This window comes from Squalius cephalus (assembly GCF_949319135.1).
Source record: "Squalius cephalus genome assembly, chromosome: 13".
NCBI lineage: Eukaryota > Metazoa > Chordata > Actinopteri > Cypriniformes > Leuciscidae > Squalius > Squalius cephalus.
Window position 1 is genome coordinate 18,536,073 of NC_137134.1, and position 17,020 is coordinate 18,553,092.

The window sequence follows — 17,020 nt, forward strand, 5'->3', positions numbered from 1 at the left end:
AGCAACTTCCTGTTTCATGGCGAAACATCGAAATTTGTAAGGCCGCCGAGGACCCGCCCTTCGACGAAAACTCAAGATCTTCGCAATTTAACGTCGCAAAGGCCTTAAGATTACACTCACCAAATTTGAAGATGATCAGATTAAAACTGTAGGAGGAGTTCGTTAAAGTACGAGGCCTGAAAATGGCAAAAACTGCACAAAAATCTGAGAGGAAGTTCAAAATGGCTGACTTCCTGTTGTGTTTAGGGCTATGCTCCAAGAGACTTTTTTGTAGGTATTAGGTCATTACACGTATGTACCGAATTTCGTGCACGTACGTGGAACGTTGCAGGAGGCGCACTCCGTTGAACTTTTATAGGTGGCGCTATCGAGCCATTTTGCCCCGTCCAATTCTGAAACCTATATCAGATGTAAATTTTCGCCAGTTCTGACGCGTGTGCAAAGTTTCGTGAGTTTTCGCGCATGTTTAGGCCCTCAAAAATGCAATTCAATGCGGAGAAGAATAATAATAATAATAATAAACAGAGCAATTCCAAGAGGGTCCTCACACCATCGGTGCTCGGGCCCTAATTAAAGCTGCAAGCAGCGATGAAAGGGCCCTCGCACCCGTGCCATCAACACTCGGTGGCTTTAGGAAGGCAGAGCATGGTTGGGAAATGTACATTTAAGGAGGTATATATAGTAAGAGTATGTCAAAGTCAGTTACAAAATGTTTTGTATAATGGTGATAATAGCATGCTTCATGACTCAGCTAAGTGTTGCTAGCATGTTCAGTCTGTTTCTAGCATGCTTAGTACACAATAATTATGTGGTTAGTACTGCATTACGGTGTTAACCATGTCAGTTTCTGTTGACAGTAGGTGGCGTTATGACTATAACTGAATATGAGCATGGATGTGTGTTCAGGACAGAACTCTTATCAAACATGTGAAGTTTGGTGCAAATTGGACATTGCCTTCTTGAGTAACAACAAAGTCATGTTTCATTGAATTAGCATTCTTTAGAACTTAGCTAAGCATTGTTAGCATGTTTTAACATGTTGCTAGAACGGCATCAACGTGTTAAACATGTCACTTCCTGTTGCCAGTTGGTGGCGCTATTACTATAACTGAACATTCTCATGTAGATGTGTTCAGGCCATGACTCTTATCAAAAGTGTGAAGTTTGGGGCAGATTGGACATTCCATGCCTGAGTTACAGCAAATTCCTATTTAATTGCAATAATAGCATGCTTTAGCACTTGGCTAAGAGTTTGCTAGCATGTTTTAGCATGTTTCTAGTATGTTGTTAGCATGTTTAACACTTGCTGGCACTTTTTTATATGTTATTAGGAGTCCACAACAGTGTTAAACATGTCACTTCCTGTTGCCAGCAGGTGGCGCTATGACTGTAACTGAATATAAGCATGGTCATGTGTTCAGGACAGAACGCTTATCAAAAGTGTGAAGTTTGGGGCAGATTGGACATTCCATGCCTGAGTTACAGCAAATTCATATTTAATTGCAGTAATATCATTCTTTAGCACTTAGCTAAGTGTTTGCTATTATGTTTTAGCATGTCTCTAGTATGTTGGTAGGATGTTTAGCACCTACTGGCATTTTTTTATATGTTATTAGGAGTCAAGAACAGTGTTAAACGTCACTTCCTGTTGCCAGCAGGTGGCGCTATGACTATAACTAAATATGAGCATGGACATGTGTTCAAGAGATAACTCTTATCAAACGTGTGACGTTTGGGGTAGATTGTACATTGCCTTCTTGAGTAACAACAAAGTCCTGTTTCATTGAATTAGCATGCTTTAGCACTTAGCTAAGTATTGCTAGCATGTTTTAATATGTTTCTAGCATGTTTAGAACTCAATGGCATTTTTAACATGTTGCTAGAACGGCATCAACGTGTTAAACATGTCACTTCCTGTTGCCAGTAGGTGGCGCTATTACTATAACTGAATTTGAGCATAGGCATGCGTTCAGGCCATGATTCTTATCAAACATGTGAAGTTTGGGGCAGATTGGACGTTCCATGCCTGAGTTACAGCAAATTCCTATTTAATTGCAGTAATAGCATGCTTTATCACTTAGCTAAGTGTTTGCTAGCATGTTTCTAGTATGTTGCTAACCTGTTTAGCACTTGCTGGCTCTTTTATATATGTTATTAGGAGACCACAACAGTGTTAAACATGTCACTTCCTGTTGACAGCAGGTGGCGCTATTACTATAACTGAATATTCTCATGTAGATGTGTTCAGGCCATGACTCTTATCAAACGTGTGAAGTTTGGGGCAGATTGGACATTCCATGCCTGTGTTACAGCAAATTCCTATTTAATTGCAGCAATAGCATGCTTTAGCACTTAGCTAAGTGTTTGCTAGCATGTTTTAGCATGTTTCTAGTATGTTGTTAGCATGTTTAGCACTTGCTGGCACTTTTTTTATATGTTTTTATATGTCCACAACAGTGTTTAACATGTCACTTCCTGTTGCCAGCAGGTGGCACTATGACTGTAACTGAATATGAGCATGGTCATGTGTTCAGGACAGAACGTTTATTAAAAGTGTGAAGTTTGGCGCATATTGGACATTGCCTTCTTGAGTAACAACAACATCCTGTTTCATTGAATTAGCATGCTTTAGCACTTAGCTAAGTATTGCTAGCATGTTTTAACATGTTTCTAGCATGTTTAGACCTCAATGGCATTTTTAACATGTTGCTAGAATGGCATCAACGTGTTAAACATGACACTTCCTGTTGCCAGTAGGTGGCGCTATTACTATAACTGAATATTATCATGTAGATGTGTTCAGGACAGAACGCTTATCAAAAGTGTGAAGTTTGGGGCAGATTGGACATTCCATGCCTGAGTTACAGCAAATTCCTATTTAATTGCAATAATAGCATGCTTTAGCACTTAGCTAAGAGTTTGCTAGCATGTTTTAGCATGCTTCTAGTATGTTGTTAGCATGTTTCGCACTTGCTGGCACTTTTTTATATGTTATTAGGAGTCCATAACAGTGTTAAACATGTCACTTCCTGTTGCCAGCAGGTGGCGCTATGACTATAACTGAATATGAGCATGGCCATGTGTTCAGGACAGAACTCTTATCAAACGTGTGAAGTTTGGGGGAGATTGGACATTCCATGCCTGAGTTACAGCAACTTCCTGTTTCATGGCGAAACATCGAAATTTGTAAGGCCGCCGAGGACCCGCCCTTCGACGAAAACTCAAGATCTTCGCAATTTAACGTCGCAAAGGCCTTAAGATTACACTCACCAAATTTGAAGATGATCAGATTAAAACTGTAGGAGGAGTTCGTTAAAGTACGAGGCCTGAAAATGGCAAAAACTGCACAAAAATCTGAGAGGAAGTTCAAAATGGCTGACTTCCTGTTGTGTTTAGGGCTATGCTCCAAGAGACTTTTTTGTAGGTATTAGGTCATTACACGTATGTACCGAATTTCGTGCACGTACGTGGAACGTTGCAGGAGGCGCACTCCGTTGAACTTTTATAGGTGGCGCTATCGAGCCATTTTGCCCCGTCCAATTCTGAAACCTATATCAGATGTAAATTTTCGCCAGTTCTGACGCGTGTGCAAAGTTTCGTGAGTTTTCGCGCATGTTTAGGCCCTCAAAAATGCAATTCAATGCGGAGAAGAATAATAATAATAATAAATATAGCTGCGAGCAGCGATTGCGGGCCCAAGCCGGTGGCACCGCCACCCTGGTGCATTTAGTTGCACTAAAGGCACCGGGGTGGCGGTGTCACCGGCTTGGGCCCTCCATCGCTGCTCGCAGCTATATTTATATATATATATATATATATATATATATATATATATATATATATATATAAATGTAATATATATATATATATATATATATATATATATATATATCGGACAAGTAATATTCTCTGTCTTGTCACTTTAAAATATATATATATATATAAAATTCAGAGGCCGATTTTGCAAATAAATTCACATTCAAACCAAAATATCTGACTTCCTGTTGGTCAGAGCTAATGACTGTAAAATAGAAACTTGTCCGGCTCGATGAGACCAATATATGTACTGATTTTTGTAACTGTGGGTAAAAGTAACCCCCCATTTTGCCAAAAGCATTTTGAAAGTGACACAGTTATTGTTGCCAGTTGGTGGCGCTATAACTTTGACTCACAATAGTTACATCCATCTGACTGGCCTCTTACCACGAACACACTACTGAAGTTTCATCAAGATCAGTTAATGTGTGCAGAAGTTATAACACTTCGTGTCTCTCTTTTCTCGCCATAAATTCGTTTCCTCGCCACGGCCAAACCGTTCGAGATATCAAAAATCCGTCCGCAATTTAGCATCCTCAAAGTCTTGACTTCATGCACACCGAGTTTGGTGGGGATGGGATGAATTTTCTAGGAGGAGTATTTCACATTCCACAGCAAGCGTTCTCCAAACAACCCATAATAGCCGACTTCCTGTTGGGCTGGCGTAAAACTTGACCAGGGAAAAGTTGTTTGGCCCGATGAGATCTATATGTGTACCGAATTTCATATTAATTCATGCAAGCGTGTTTGATATATGGACCAAGTTTTCAGACCCCGTTTAAGGGGGCGCCGTTGAGCCCCCCTGCCACGCCCGTTTCTGAAACTTTTCACGTCTACTGGCTAATAAGTGTGATGTTATCTGTTGAGTTTCATCCAATTTCAAGTATGCTAAGAGTCTCAAAAGCATCCGAAAAGAATATTAAAGTTTGATGCGTTGCCACGGCAACAGTATCTAAGATATCAATAATCCTTTCACAGGTCTACATCTGCCATGTGTTTAAATTATACACATAAAGTTTGAAGCAAATCGGGTAAAAATAAGACGGTGATTTCAAAGCATTTTGAAAGTGACACACTTCCTGCTGCCAGTTGGTGGCGCTATAACTCTGACTCACAATAGTCACATCAATGTGATCGGCCTCTTACAATGAACACACTGCTGAAGTTTCATCAAGATCAGTTAATGTATGCAGAAGTTATAACACACTTCCTGTTTCCATTATTCGCCATAAATTAGTTATCTCGCCACGGCCAAACCGTTCGAGATATCAAAAATCCCCTGGCAATTTTTCATCCTCAATGTCTTGACTTCATGCTGACCGAGTTTGGAGGCGATTGGATGAATTCCCTAGGAGGAGTATTTCACATTCCATTGCATGCGTTTTCCAAACAACGTATAATAACTGACTTCCTGTTGGGCTTTTGTAAAACTTAGAGCACGAAAGATGTTCGGCCCGATGAGATCTATATGTGTACTGAGTTTCATATTATTACATGCAAGCGTGTTTGATATATGGACCAAGATTTCGGACCCCATTCCAGGGGGCGCTGTCGAGCCCCCCTGCCACGCCCGGGTACCAGCTTCAGTCCGGCCCTGATGGCCGTGGGTTCTGACCTGTGTGCAAAGTTTCAAGAGTTTTCGAGCATGTTAAGGGCCCCAAAAGCCCCTGAAACCTTGAAAAACAAAGATTAAATGGAATAGACAAATCCCCCCCCCCACACACACACACACAGACACAGAGAGAGAGAGAAAATTCTCCAGAAAATCCACATTCAAACCAAAATATCTGACTTCCTGTGGGTCTGAGGTTATGACTGTAAATTAGAAAGGTGTCCTGCTTGATGAGAACAATACACCTACCAAGTTTTGTGATTCTAGGAAAAACTAAGCCTCCATTTTTGACTAAAGGTGGCGCTACTGAGCCATTCCACCACGCCCGTATCTGAAACTTTGCACATGTCTACTGTATAATAAATGTGATGTGTCTGTCGAGTTTCATGCATTTTCAAGCATGTGAAGAGTCTCAAAAGCATCCAAAAAGAATATTAAAGTTTGATGCGTTGCCACGGCAACAGTATCTAAGATATCAATAATCCTTTCACAGGTCTACATCTGCCGTGTGTCTACATTATACACATAAAGTTTTAAGCAAATCGGGTAAAAATAAGAAAGTGATTTCAAAGCATTTTGAAAGTGACACACTTCCTGTTGCCAGTTGGTGGCGCTATAACTTTGACTCACAAAGGTCACATCCATGTGATCGGCCTCTTACAACGAACACACTGCTGAAGTTTCAGCAAGATCAGTTAATGTATGCAGAAGTTATAACACACTTCCTGTGTCCCATTATTCGCCATAAATTCGTTTCCTCGCCACGGCCAAACCGTTCGAGATATCAAAAATCTGTTCGCAAGAATTCATCCTCAATGTCTTGACTTCATTCACACCGAGTTTGGCGGCGATCGGATGAATTCCCTAGGAGGAGTATTTCACATTCCATTGTATGCGTTTTCCAAACAACGTATAATAACCGACTTCCTGTTGGGCTTTTGTAAAACTTAGAGCACGAAAGTTGTTCGGCCCGATGAGATCTATATGTGTACTGAGTTTCATATTATTACATGCAAGCGTGTTTGATATATGGACCAAGTTTTCTGACACCATTCCAGGGGGCGCTGTCGAGCCCCCCTGCCACGCCCCGGTGCCAGCTTCAGTCCGGCCCTGATGGCCGCGGATTCTGACCTGTGTGCAAAGTTTCAAGAGTTTTTGAGCATGTTAAGGGCCCCAAAAGTGGCAAAAAGGCAAAAAAAAAAATAATGAAGAAAAAAAAAAAAAATAATCCTTACGAAAACAATAGGGCCTTCGCCCTTTCAGGGCTTGGGCCCTAACAAGTCTGCTAGGGCCTGATCTCCAATCCATACAAACATTTTGTAGTGTTGTGTTATTGGTTGATGATCATACAGCTGACAAATACATTGAAAACTCTGAAAAACATGGTTTATGAAAAATATAGGTGGCCTACCAAGAAAATATGACATACCAAACTGCCCGCTTTCTCCACCACAATTTTTATGTTTGCATCAAATGAAATGGAAGATATACTCTAAAATCTGTAGTCAATGAACAAAAGTTCACTGAGTTTTACAATAAGCTACTATAAAACTTTAAGCTACTAAAAAAAAAGTGTTAATATTGTGGATTGTTTGTTTGAGCTCGACCAGTGGTGTGAGTTTGGGGCGGGACTATCTCATTGTTTGACCAATAGCAGATGGACAGTGGAAACATGTTTGGAATCTTGTTTGAAAACAATAAAAATGTTAGGAATTCTGTTCCGTTGGTTACGTTTTAAACTTCACCTTTAAGGAGTAAATACACAGTGTTTATTTCTGTGTAGCTGAACATGGGTTAAGAGAGAAAAGGTGACAGAAGGAAGAGACAGCGAGATGACTGCTTAGTAGTTACTTTCACGTATACAAAAGTGTGATCCCCGCATTGCAGTGAATCGGTTATCATGCACATCTGAGAGTTGCTTTACTGTAAAACCAGTTAGCACTGTTAAATTAATGGGCTCAGGGATCTTTTTCCTGCAAAGTCTCCTTTTCTGTGATACTTTCGTCAGAAGGGTTATATAATCGGCTGTGTATATGTGCATGTTTTTATGAATTCACATCTCTGTCTAGGAACCCGAGAGACTCAAAGTTTCTCTTACTAGTTCCCCAGCACTGTTCGCCTCTCTGTCAGGGTGTCAAGGGTAGTCAGGGCTTATTCCAGCCAGCTGAGAGCCTCGGACAGGGACTGCTGGCTGATCTATGGACTTGCTCAAACACACACACAAGCACACATACGGAGAAACACACACGGGCACATCCAGTGTAAAGCGGACTGGACAGGCTCCCCCATGTTAGAAAATAGACTGTCTGTATTTAGCCTGTCTGCAGGGACTCCTCACAGCACCTCTGGCCCTGTCATTGTAAGGGACGCGGAGGCTTTGTTCTGGCTCGTTTTCCTGTGCTGGCGATCAGTGATACTCGATGGGAACACAATGTTGCGGGGAGACTTGAATCTTGAAGGAAATTAATCTTGAATGCTTTTTGCTTTGCTCAAATTAAACCAGTCTATCTTATCCTTTTGGTCTGTCTGATTCAAAGCAAACATCTTGGGCCTCTTACCTAAACTTATTTCCCCAGATTTATGTTCCTTCCCTGCTCAGTGTTGGTCAGTGAATAGCTTTCAGAAACCTTCACTTTCACTGTTCCTCGGTGGTGGAACCGACCAATCTTCTTCTGAATAGTAGATTACATTATGATCTTATAAAAACAGTAGACGTAAACCCCTCCTTCAAGCAGTTGAACTAATGTTAAGACTGAAACTCATTGTCCTTATATTAGGTAATTGGATAATTAATGCCATTTTGGGATTGTAGTAATGCCACCTTGTAATTGACACTACTTTCCAAGTACTATATTTTCCGGTCACGTTTTTATTTATAATCTGAAACATGCTGCGACTTAAATTCCAAAGCAAATTATAATGCAATTAATGTCAAGCACACAAAGCTTGCGTAATTTTGGATTTGTGCCGAATGAGAGAAATGAACACAATTTTTATTTGTATAGCTCATTTCCCACATGCCCAGACTTTCAGTTTCACTTTATATAAATTTGTTTATGCTTAGTATTTATAATGAATCTTGTTTATAATGAATGCCACTATAATAAAATTTGACTGATGCTACTTATCTGTGTATTTATTTCTCTCTCAACGATGCACGATTTTGATCCGACTTATAATCAGTTGCGACTTGTTTTCTGGGAAATAAGGTAGTTGTGTAAAGTGTGCAACAACTCAAGAGAAAACAAGAACCTGTGGAATGTGTGACTAACATTTCTCTTGTAGTGAATGATACTTTTCTGCACTTAAACTTCTGCTCTAATTTGGTAAGGTTCCTGCTGGACAAGCCATCTTAAACAACCTAAGCTTGTCTTATTTGGTCTTCCAGCCTGGTCTGTTGGCTGGTTTTAAAAGATTTTTGGACACTTTTTAGTTGGTCAGGCTGGGAGACTGTCTTAAGCTAGCCAAGAACAGCAAACCAGCAGCATCTGTATTGTTTTCTTCCTTACTCCATTGCTTCTACTTATAGTATAATCATTTGTAATTTAAAATCTGCTCTAAAAATGAATAAATGTAAATGTCATGCTGATGTTTGTATCCTAATGAGGCTGTTGGGTTACTTCAAATGACTTTGGCCACCCGCCGATATCTGGCAGTATAGAGTTCAAGACCACTGTCTATCCAAGTCATTGAAAGTCTCTTTTTCTTTTTGTCACACAGGCTGCGCGTTCCTCACCTACTGCGCCCGTGAGTCGGCCATCAAAGCCCAGAACGCTCTCCACGAACAGAAGACACTGCCGGGGGTAAGTCCACTGCCAGCCTTTCGCCTCACCTCTTTAAGAGGACCACCATGCCAGTCAAAGCTAAAGCTGCATGTTTTAGACAGAGAGTTAAAGCCTTTGGAACAGAAATCAGTCGATAACCCAGCCTTTTAAGATCAAGCTTTGAGCCGTTTCATGGTACTTCTCCCCGGGGACATTTGCAAGCATTGATCCGATGCTTTCAGCACAGGGCTTGGGGATGCAGTGATAGCAAATGTCAATTCATTTGTTCTCTCAATTTTTCCAAACTGCTCCATTTACGCAAAAAGCCAGTGAGTCATTGTTGCAGAGTTGCACAAAAGAATTCCAGATGCACAAAAATAAACATAGCGGGGTGCATCGAGGGTGTTTCCATTGAGAGTTGTGTGCTTCTGAGTTTTGCTGGCAATTGCGATGACATTCAAAGCACAAAACTCACAAGGAGGTCTGACAGTAGTCTGCACGGACTTACACAACCATAGTGAATGGTTTGACAATGACACATTGTTGCCATGCTGCCAGTCCAGACAGACATCTCCTGAAGTAACCTGCAGGAAACTCAGAGAGCAACATATTTGGCATCACAATTGCAATTATGGCAAATTATAGCCATAACTCAAAGTTTCCTCTTGCGCTTCAGTTGGCACGAACTCCACAAGCTTGTGCAAAACATGACGATCCATGTTAGTCATACACTGATCTTACCGAGATTCTAGAGATTTGAAATAGAAATGTAATATAATATGTTCAGAGATGTCTAATGCCCGGTACACATTGTACGATTTTGGGCTTTCCCCAGGTGAAACATGACCAATTGTGGGGATTTCTTTGGTTGTGGCTCCTAAACGGTGTTCCTACGTCGTACAGTGAGAAAGGTTCAAAAACGGCAGTTGTCACGGTCTTGCGACCAAAGATAGCCTGCGATAAATTTCTGGCAGCTTCAAAATGAAAACTTTTAAATGACAAGTGGTGTTTGATTTAGTGCCACGTTGGATTCAGGGCAACTATGTCAAACACACACCCACCCACACACGCTTTTACCCCTAATAGAACATTTGAGCCTGAAAGGAGAGAAAAACCTATGAAGGAGGGGGCACTCAGAATGTGACACATGTCATCCAGACCTGTTGAGAATACATCTCACTGTGGGGTGAGAGAAACACGCGCGCACATGCACACAGACTTGCTGCATGTGTGACATCATTGCATCAGCTTCACTTACCAGTGTTGTCATCCCCTGAGACAACTGTGAATAAGGTAGTAGGTGTTTGTTGAAGAGTCTGAGAACTAGAGGCATGTTTTTATGTTTGCCTGCTAGGAATAGGACATGGTGGTTGACTCGTTTCTTTCTTTTTTTTTTTATGTGTTTTTTAGTTTAATATTTTAGTGGTGGTGCTTTAATTAGCATGCTGACAGTGTTGCGTGCGTTAGCTTTTACAGTTTGCACTGTAAAATCCTCTCAGGAAAAGGTGCGTCTCCTAAATTGATCACATTAAAAACACTGCGTCCACAGCCATACAAATTTAAACAGACATCTTTGGCTGTTGCATCATGTCTCACACAATTTTTTATTTTATTTTTCAAAATTTAAATATTAGCCTAATAAAAAAAAAAGAAAACACATCACACTTTTGTTTTTTATTCGGTTGCGCTCTAAACACAAGAACACATCTTAAAAACCTCTTAGAAATGTGTCCAATCTGGGTCAGGTGAACCTGAAACCAGTCAAATTATTCAGGGATTTTCCTTAAAGAGACAGTTCACCTAAAAGTCTTTGTTTTCTCACCCTCATGTTGTTCCAAACCTATATGCCATTCTACAGAACACAAAAGAAGATATTTTGAAAAGTCTAAGTCAATGAAAGTCAATGGAGTTGTTTTGGATCCCATTGATATTAGGGGGAGTGTATATAATGACATCATTTTCTTTTTTGGCTGAACTATCTCTTTAAAACTGATTAGCCACTCAGTCAACCCACAGCTAGTTCATTTTGAAAAGCTTTTTTACAGCTGCTAAATTGATCTGGCCTGCAGTGAGTCTTGGCCAAATGGCCTGTCCCTAAATCTTTCCCCAACAACCCCCGTCTTGCTACGTTGATGGTAAGTAAATATGCCAGTTGTTTGTTTGCTAAATCCTGCTTGATATGCAGATTTCCAGAGGCTACAGAGTAATTGTCACAAAATATCGTAGGGGGCTAAATTGTGCTCAGCTAGCAGTTGTACATGAGAAACAATAGCTAACTGAGTAAATGCCTGTATTTTTCTGTATGGAGCATTCCCCGAGCACATCTCACATGTAGCAACTGCCAAGATTGATCACATGACATAGATCCTCCCAGTTTAATTCCAACTGGGATTTCACAGAGCCTTCACGTTCAACGTACTGCTAAGAATCGCAATGACAGGGAGGCCACATGTGAGCCCCATTATAGGAGTGGCCGTGTCTGTCGGAGGACAGAGGAGGAGCAGGAGAAGGAAGTTGGGTGAAGGCGAGGAAGGCGTTCTGACAGCTGTCTGCCTCAATAGTGCGCTTCCCCATCAGTGACCTCTGAGGAACATCAGCTCCGCAATGTGTGAGATGTGGTGATAACATCACCATGTATACATGGCAGCTTGTCAAGATCATCTAGGGCTAACGGCAGTGATCTGTGTATGTTTGTGTGTAGTGGGATGGGTAGTTGATTTTGTTTGTGTGCGTGGCTGGTCAGAGTCAGGGTGGACATTTTAAGTTGGTACTTAAAAACAGGGGCATAGAAATGGAGTGAAATGTGTGGAGAAATATTATTAACCTTATCTTCATGAATTTTAGTTAGGTGATGTAACATTCAGCCAACTGATTTGGCAAGTGAGCAGAATAAGTAGTACGGTTACTGTTTACAGGTTTGCGACCAAACAAAACTTAAAGTTTACTGACCAGAAAGTAACAGGGGGTGAAGCTGGAAATTTAACAAAAAAAAGGGGTTGGTTAGATTTGCTATGCCATTGCTCTAAATAAAACCAATTAATCAATTTCTTTATTACTTATTATAAAAATAAATAAATAATACAATTACTGAAAGATAGTCTTCCACAATTTTAGATTATTGGTAATGGTTAACTACCCAAATCCCTACACTGGTTTTCAAAAGTTTTCATATTTTTTTTTTGATTTCATCAAATTTAATAATGTTTTATTATTATTAATAACAACAACAACAAAAATAACAATAATATTACATTATTAGATTCAATTATATAAAAAAATAAAAAAATGTTTCACCTCTCTCAACCCTGCCTTTCATTTTATATATATATATATATATATATATATATATATATATATGTGTGTGTATATGTATGTATTATTAATGACCAATAACAATAATACAGTATACATATATGCACATTATATAAACATTATATAAACTAAGTGACTTAAGGATGTGTGACTAACATGAATCAAATGTACCAATATGAATCAAAGTTTCATTTTATGAAAATTTAATTGAGGTCACTCAACATATTGATGTAAAATGCTAACTAGAAGGGATTAATCGCAGCAGTATTTAAAGTGTATTTATATAAAGTGCACCGCCATTTCCAAGCAGCTGGTGAAAAAGATGATTCATAACTGCAAATTGAATTTGTCGCATTATAGCAGCTAACCATTTTTAGAATCTATCTATATTACTTTTAATTCCCAGACATAAGTTGCAAACAAGGTTACAGTGAAGATTCGAAATGTATTAAAAGATCTAGATGGACAAATATGTGAAGATATTTATGGTGCACCTTCCAGGCACAACTCGCACAAGTGTTTTATATTCCTCTTAATTGCAGTGTGGCAGTGTATACATCCGTCTACAGTGTTTACAGCCAAAACATTGTGAAGATGAAGAAAACGGATTGTAACGGCACACACACAACACCTCTCCAAACCCTGCCGTGCAATTTAAAAAGCGGCTTCACCATGTTTCTGTGTGTGTATGAGCTCATGCTGTCCGCGGGGCTCCACACCCCTGCTGGAATTGCAAATTCACCTGCTCCTCTGGAGTCGCGGCAAATCCGGTGTAATTTAAGGTGTGTGTTTTACGCCCAGATTCATTGCTTGTTATCACATCCGTCTGTGGAAGACTTGTGAAAAGGCCAATTTTGTTTTTGCCAGGAAAAGAACACACTGTTAAAAATAAAGTTTCCAAAAGTGCTATAGAAAAGAACCTTTTTTGGTTTCCCAAAGAACCCTCAGTCAACAGTTCTTAAAGGGAAAGTGTACCCAAAAATGAAAATTCGGTCATTTACTCACCCTTATGTTGTTCCAAACCTGTATGAGTTTCTTTCTTCTGTTTAACTAAAAAGAGGATATTTTGAAGAAGTTTGGTAACCAGACATTTGACATACCCATTGATTCCATAGTATGAAAAAATAAATACTATGGAAGTCAATGGGGACCATCAACTGTTTGATTACCAACATTTTTCTAAATATCATCTTTTGTGTTCAACAGAAGAAAGAAACTCATACAGGTTTGGAACAACATTTTTGGGTGAAGTATTTAAGGTTCTTTATTGGCGTACATGGAACCTTTCCAATGTTCTTTATAGTGGAAAAAATTTCTTTACATTTTTAAAGTGTTCTTCACACTTAGAAAGAATGGGTCTTTTTAAAGGGATGGTTCGGAGTAAAATCAGCCTAGGATCCTTTGCACCATGACCTCGAGCCAAACACCCCCCCAGAAGCTTTTTTTCCCTTGGTTGAACATTATTAAAGTTAGAGCTTATTTAGAGATATCAGCCGGATGGCTTAGTGCAGGTGCTAATGGATCCAAGGCTGTATCTCGTAAATTACCCCACTAATAATGCCCGGAATGGTACCAAACTTCTACAGTAGTACAAATAGGTTCTGTACTCATAAAACGAGGCATTGGAAAGTTTGTAAGTACATCAGGAGTTTATTTAAATAACACTTGCCTGATGGCTAATGCTACCGCTAACCCGGACGTCGAGGTCACTTCCGTGAGTCCTGGCAGAAAGCGATGCATAAGGATGTAGTGTAACGACGTCCAGTTCCAGGAATGCACTAATATTTTGTTGGTAGTACCAGTTTGCAACAATTAGTAGTTAACACTAAGTTGTCAACAGTTCAGAAAAAATAATAATTCGTCGTTACACTACATCCTTATGCATCGCTTTCTGCCAGGACTTTTACGTGGTTTTCCCAAATCACTGAAGTGACCTCGACGACCGGGTTAGCGGTAGCATTAGCCATCAGGCAAGTGTTATTTAAATAAACTCCTGATGTACTTACAAACTTTCCAATGCCTCGTTTTATGAGTACAGAACCTATTTGCACTACTGTAGAAGTTTGGTACCATTCCGGGCATTATTAGTGGGGTAATTTACGAGATACAGCCTTGGATCCATTAGCACCTGCACTAAGCCATTCGGCTGATATCTCTAAATAAGCTCTAACTTTAATAATGTTCAACCAAGGGAAAAAAGGCTTCTGGGGGGGTGTTTGGCTCGAGGTCATGGTGCAAAGGACCAGGTTGATTTTACTCCGAACCATCCCTTTAAGAACTGTCCAGTGAGATGATTCTTTGGGAAACCCAAAATGCTCTCTATCCCTTTTTGGGATCCGTAACCGATGAAGTCTTGTTATAATGGCAAATTAGCAATAATGTAATTGCTCTTCTAAACTAACAAGGCTGTATTTTTAGCTTTTGATGGACGTGGAATATGTAAGGAACGCAGAAGGTGTTACCCTGGGTGTGAACACTATGTGTGCTGACAAAGCTTTATGTTTTTCTCAGAATAAACACTCTGATAGGATGCTGACGGCCGCTCATATCAAATCAAATTAATGAAGCGTGATGGGCATGACTATTATAAATACAGTGGGGCCTGAAATCTAATTATATCCGGAAGTTTTAGGAAGTTTGCAACAAAGAAAAGTTATTATGTACAGTGAATAATAAATATTTCATATTCTGCACTATTTCTAGATCACTGATCAGTTCTGCTGGCAATAAAGCAAAGTGGGAGAAAACCAAACTCATATGATTGTTAATATAAGCCCTTTTACTAATTTAATACAAAAATTAAATATACTTTACATATATTATACAATTGTACTTCAGTTCAATGTTATTATGTTTAGAATTACAAGTTTTATTAATAGTTGCAATGCTTTTCGACTCCATTTTTGTTGTTGTTGTTGTTATTATTAGTTTAATTCATGGTTGTAACAGTAATATATACCACTGTCTAAAATTAAATAAATAATGCATTTATATTTTTTAATTATATTATTATTATTATTTTAATACATTTTGTTATTTTTATTTATATTTTACTATTTTATATTATTTTTATAATTGCATTTTAATAGATTCTTTTGGATCCCACTGTATTTTTTAAATAATTATATTTTATAAATTATATAATATTTTTATTTACATTATTTATTTTTTCTTTTATATTTATTATTACTTTTTAGTTAACTGTAAGAGATACTACTAAAAAACAAATAAATATATTCTAGAAAATTGAAAATCATTTTCAGGGAACACAAAGTCATAAGCAACATGTTCAGAATATAAATACAGCAGTTTTTGTTGAATATTATGTAACCGCATTGAAAATGGATTTAAAGTAGCAATGCACAAACAACAGCACAGCAAATCGCCTTTGTTTAGTCGTTGATTTTTATCTACAAGGCAAACAGTTATTCTATGTTTCTCTGATAATCTCCAATATCATTTTCAACATTTGTTTGCCTTTGGATTTTGGAAAATTTGAGCATGTTTCCCACTGCCTGCTTGTCTTTCTCCATTTGTCTGTTTCTCTCTCAAATCCGCTGATTCATTGACTAGATAGACAATGAAGTGAGCGTGTGGATTGCGGTGGATATTTGCGTCTGGGGTTTGTGGTAATGCAGTTACATGGCCAGCAGTGTGTGATGAATAGAAAGTCTCCAGTGCTGTCATATGAGAAATCACAGCGGAGCTGCACACGAGACTGTGCTTCTCACTTCATGAAGTTTTATAGTGCCGCTTCCGCTGTTATGGCTTTACCACAATGGAGGAGAGATGCAGACATATGACTGCAGCGTTACACGGTGTGTGTGTGTGTGTGTGTGTATGTGTGTGTGTTTGTGTGTGTGTAATGGCACAGGGCTGTAATGTACATAGTAAAAAGCCATTGCACTAGAGTGATCCTCAGGGATTTCACTTCCCAACAACCCTGAAACGAGAGAAAAAGCTGGATTAACATAGTTCTTTCTTTCTTTCTTTGTGTAAATATCATGACACTGAATATACAATGAAACTTTTTTTAAATGGTAAGATTATTTTTTAATACATTTACCACAGTATTCTTTACGGAAGCCGTCATAATTATGAGATAAAGTCTAAATGTGATACCAAGTCATGATTATGAGATAAAAGTTGAAATTGTCTTTTTTTAAATCATAATTATGTTGTCAATTTTGACTTTGTCCATAATTATGGTATTATGCCATTTCAACTTTTTATCTCATAATTATCACTTTTTATGTCATAATTGTGACCTTTTTATCATAACTATGTTGTCAATTTTGACTTTGTATCCCAATTTCAACTTTTAGTCAATTTATTTTTGGCAATTTTGACACTTTTACTTCTACTTTTTGCCATAATTATGGTATTATGCAAATGTTTACTTTTTATCTCATAATTATCCCTTTTCTTTTTTTTTACTTTGTTTCCCAATTTCGACTATTTGTCAATTTATTTAGGTAATTATGCCAATTTAGTTTTTTTAATCCATAATTTTAAC

General features: G+C 38.7%; 1 protein-coding gene across 20 annotated transcripts in view; it reads left to right on the plus strand.

Moving 5' to 3' along the window:
• The window catches only part of celf5a (cugbp, Elav-like family member 5a), a 216,057-nt gene that overhangs the window by 18,103 nt on the left and 180,934 nt on the right, over positions 1–17,020 (plus strand). For all 20 annotated transcript variants that reach the window (XM_079890104.1, XM_079890102.1, XM_079890117.1 and 17 more), the window contains one exon: positions 9,149–9,231. In XM_079890104.1, coding sequence (XP_079746230.1) covers positions 9,149–9,231 — 83 coding nt within the window. The remainder of the gene's footprint in view (positions 1–9,148; positions 9,232–17,020) is intronic.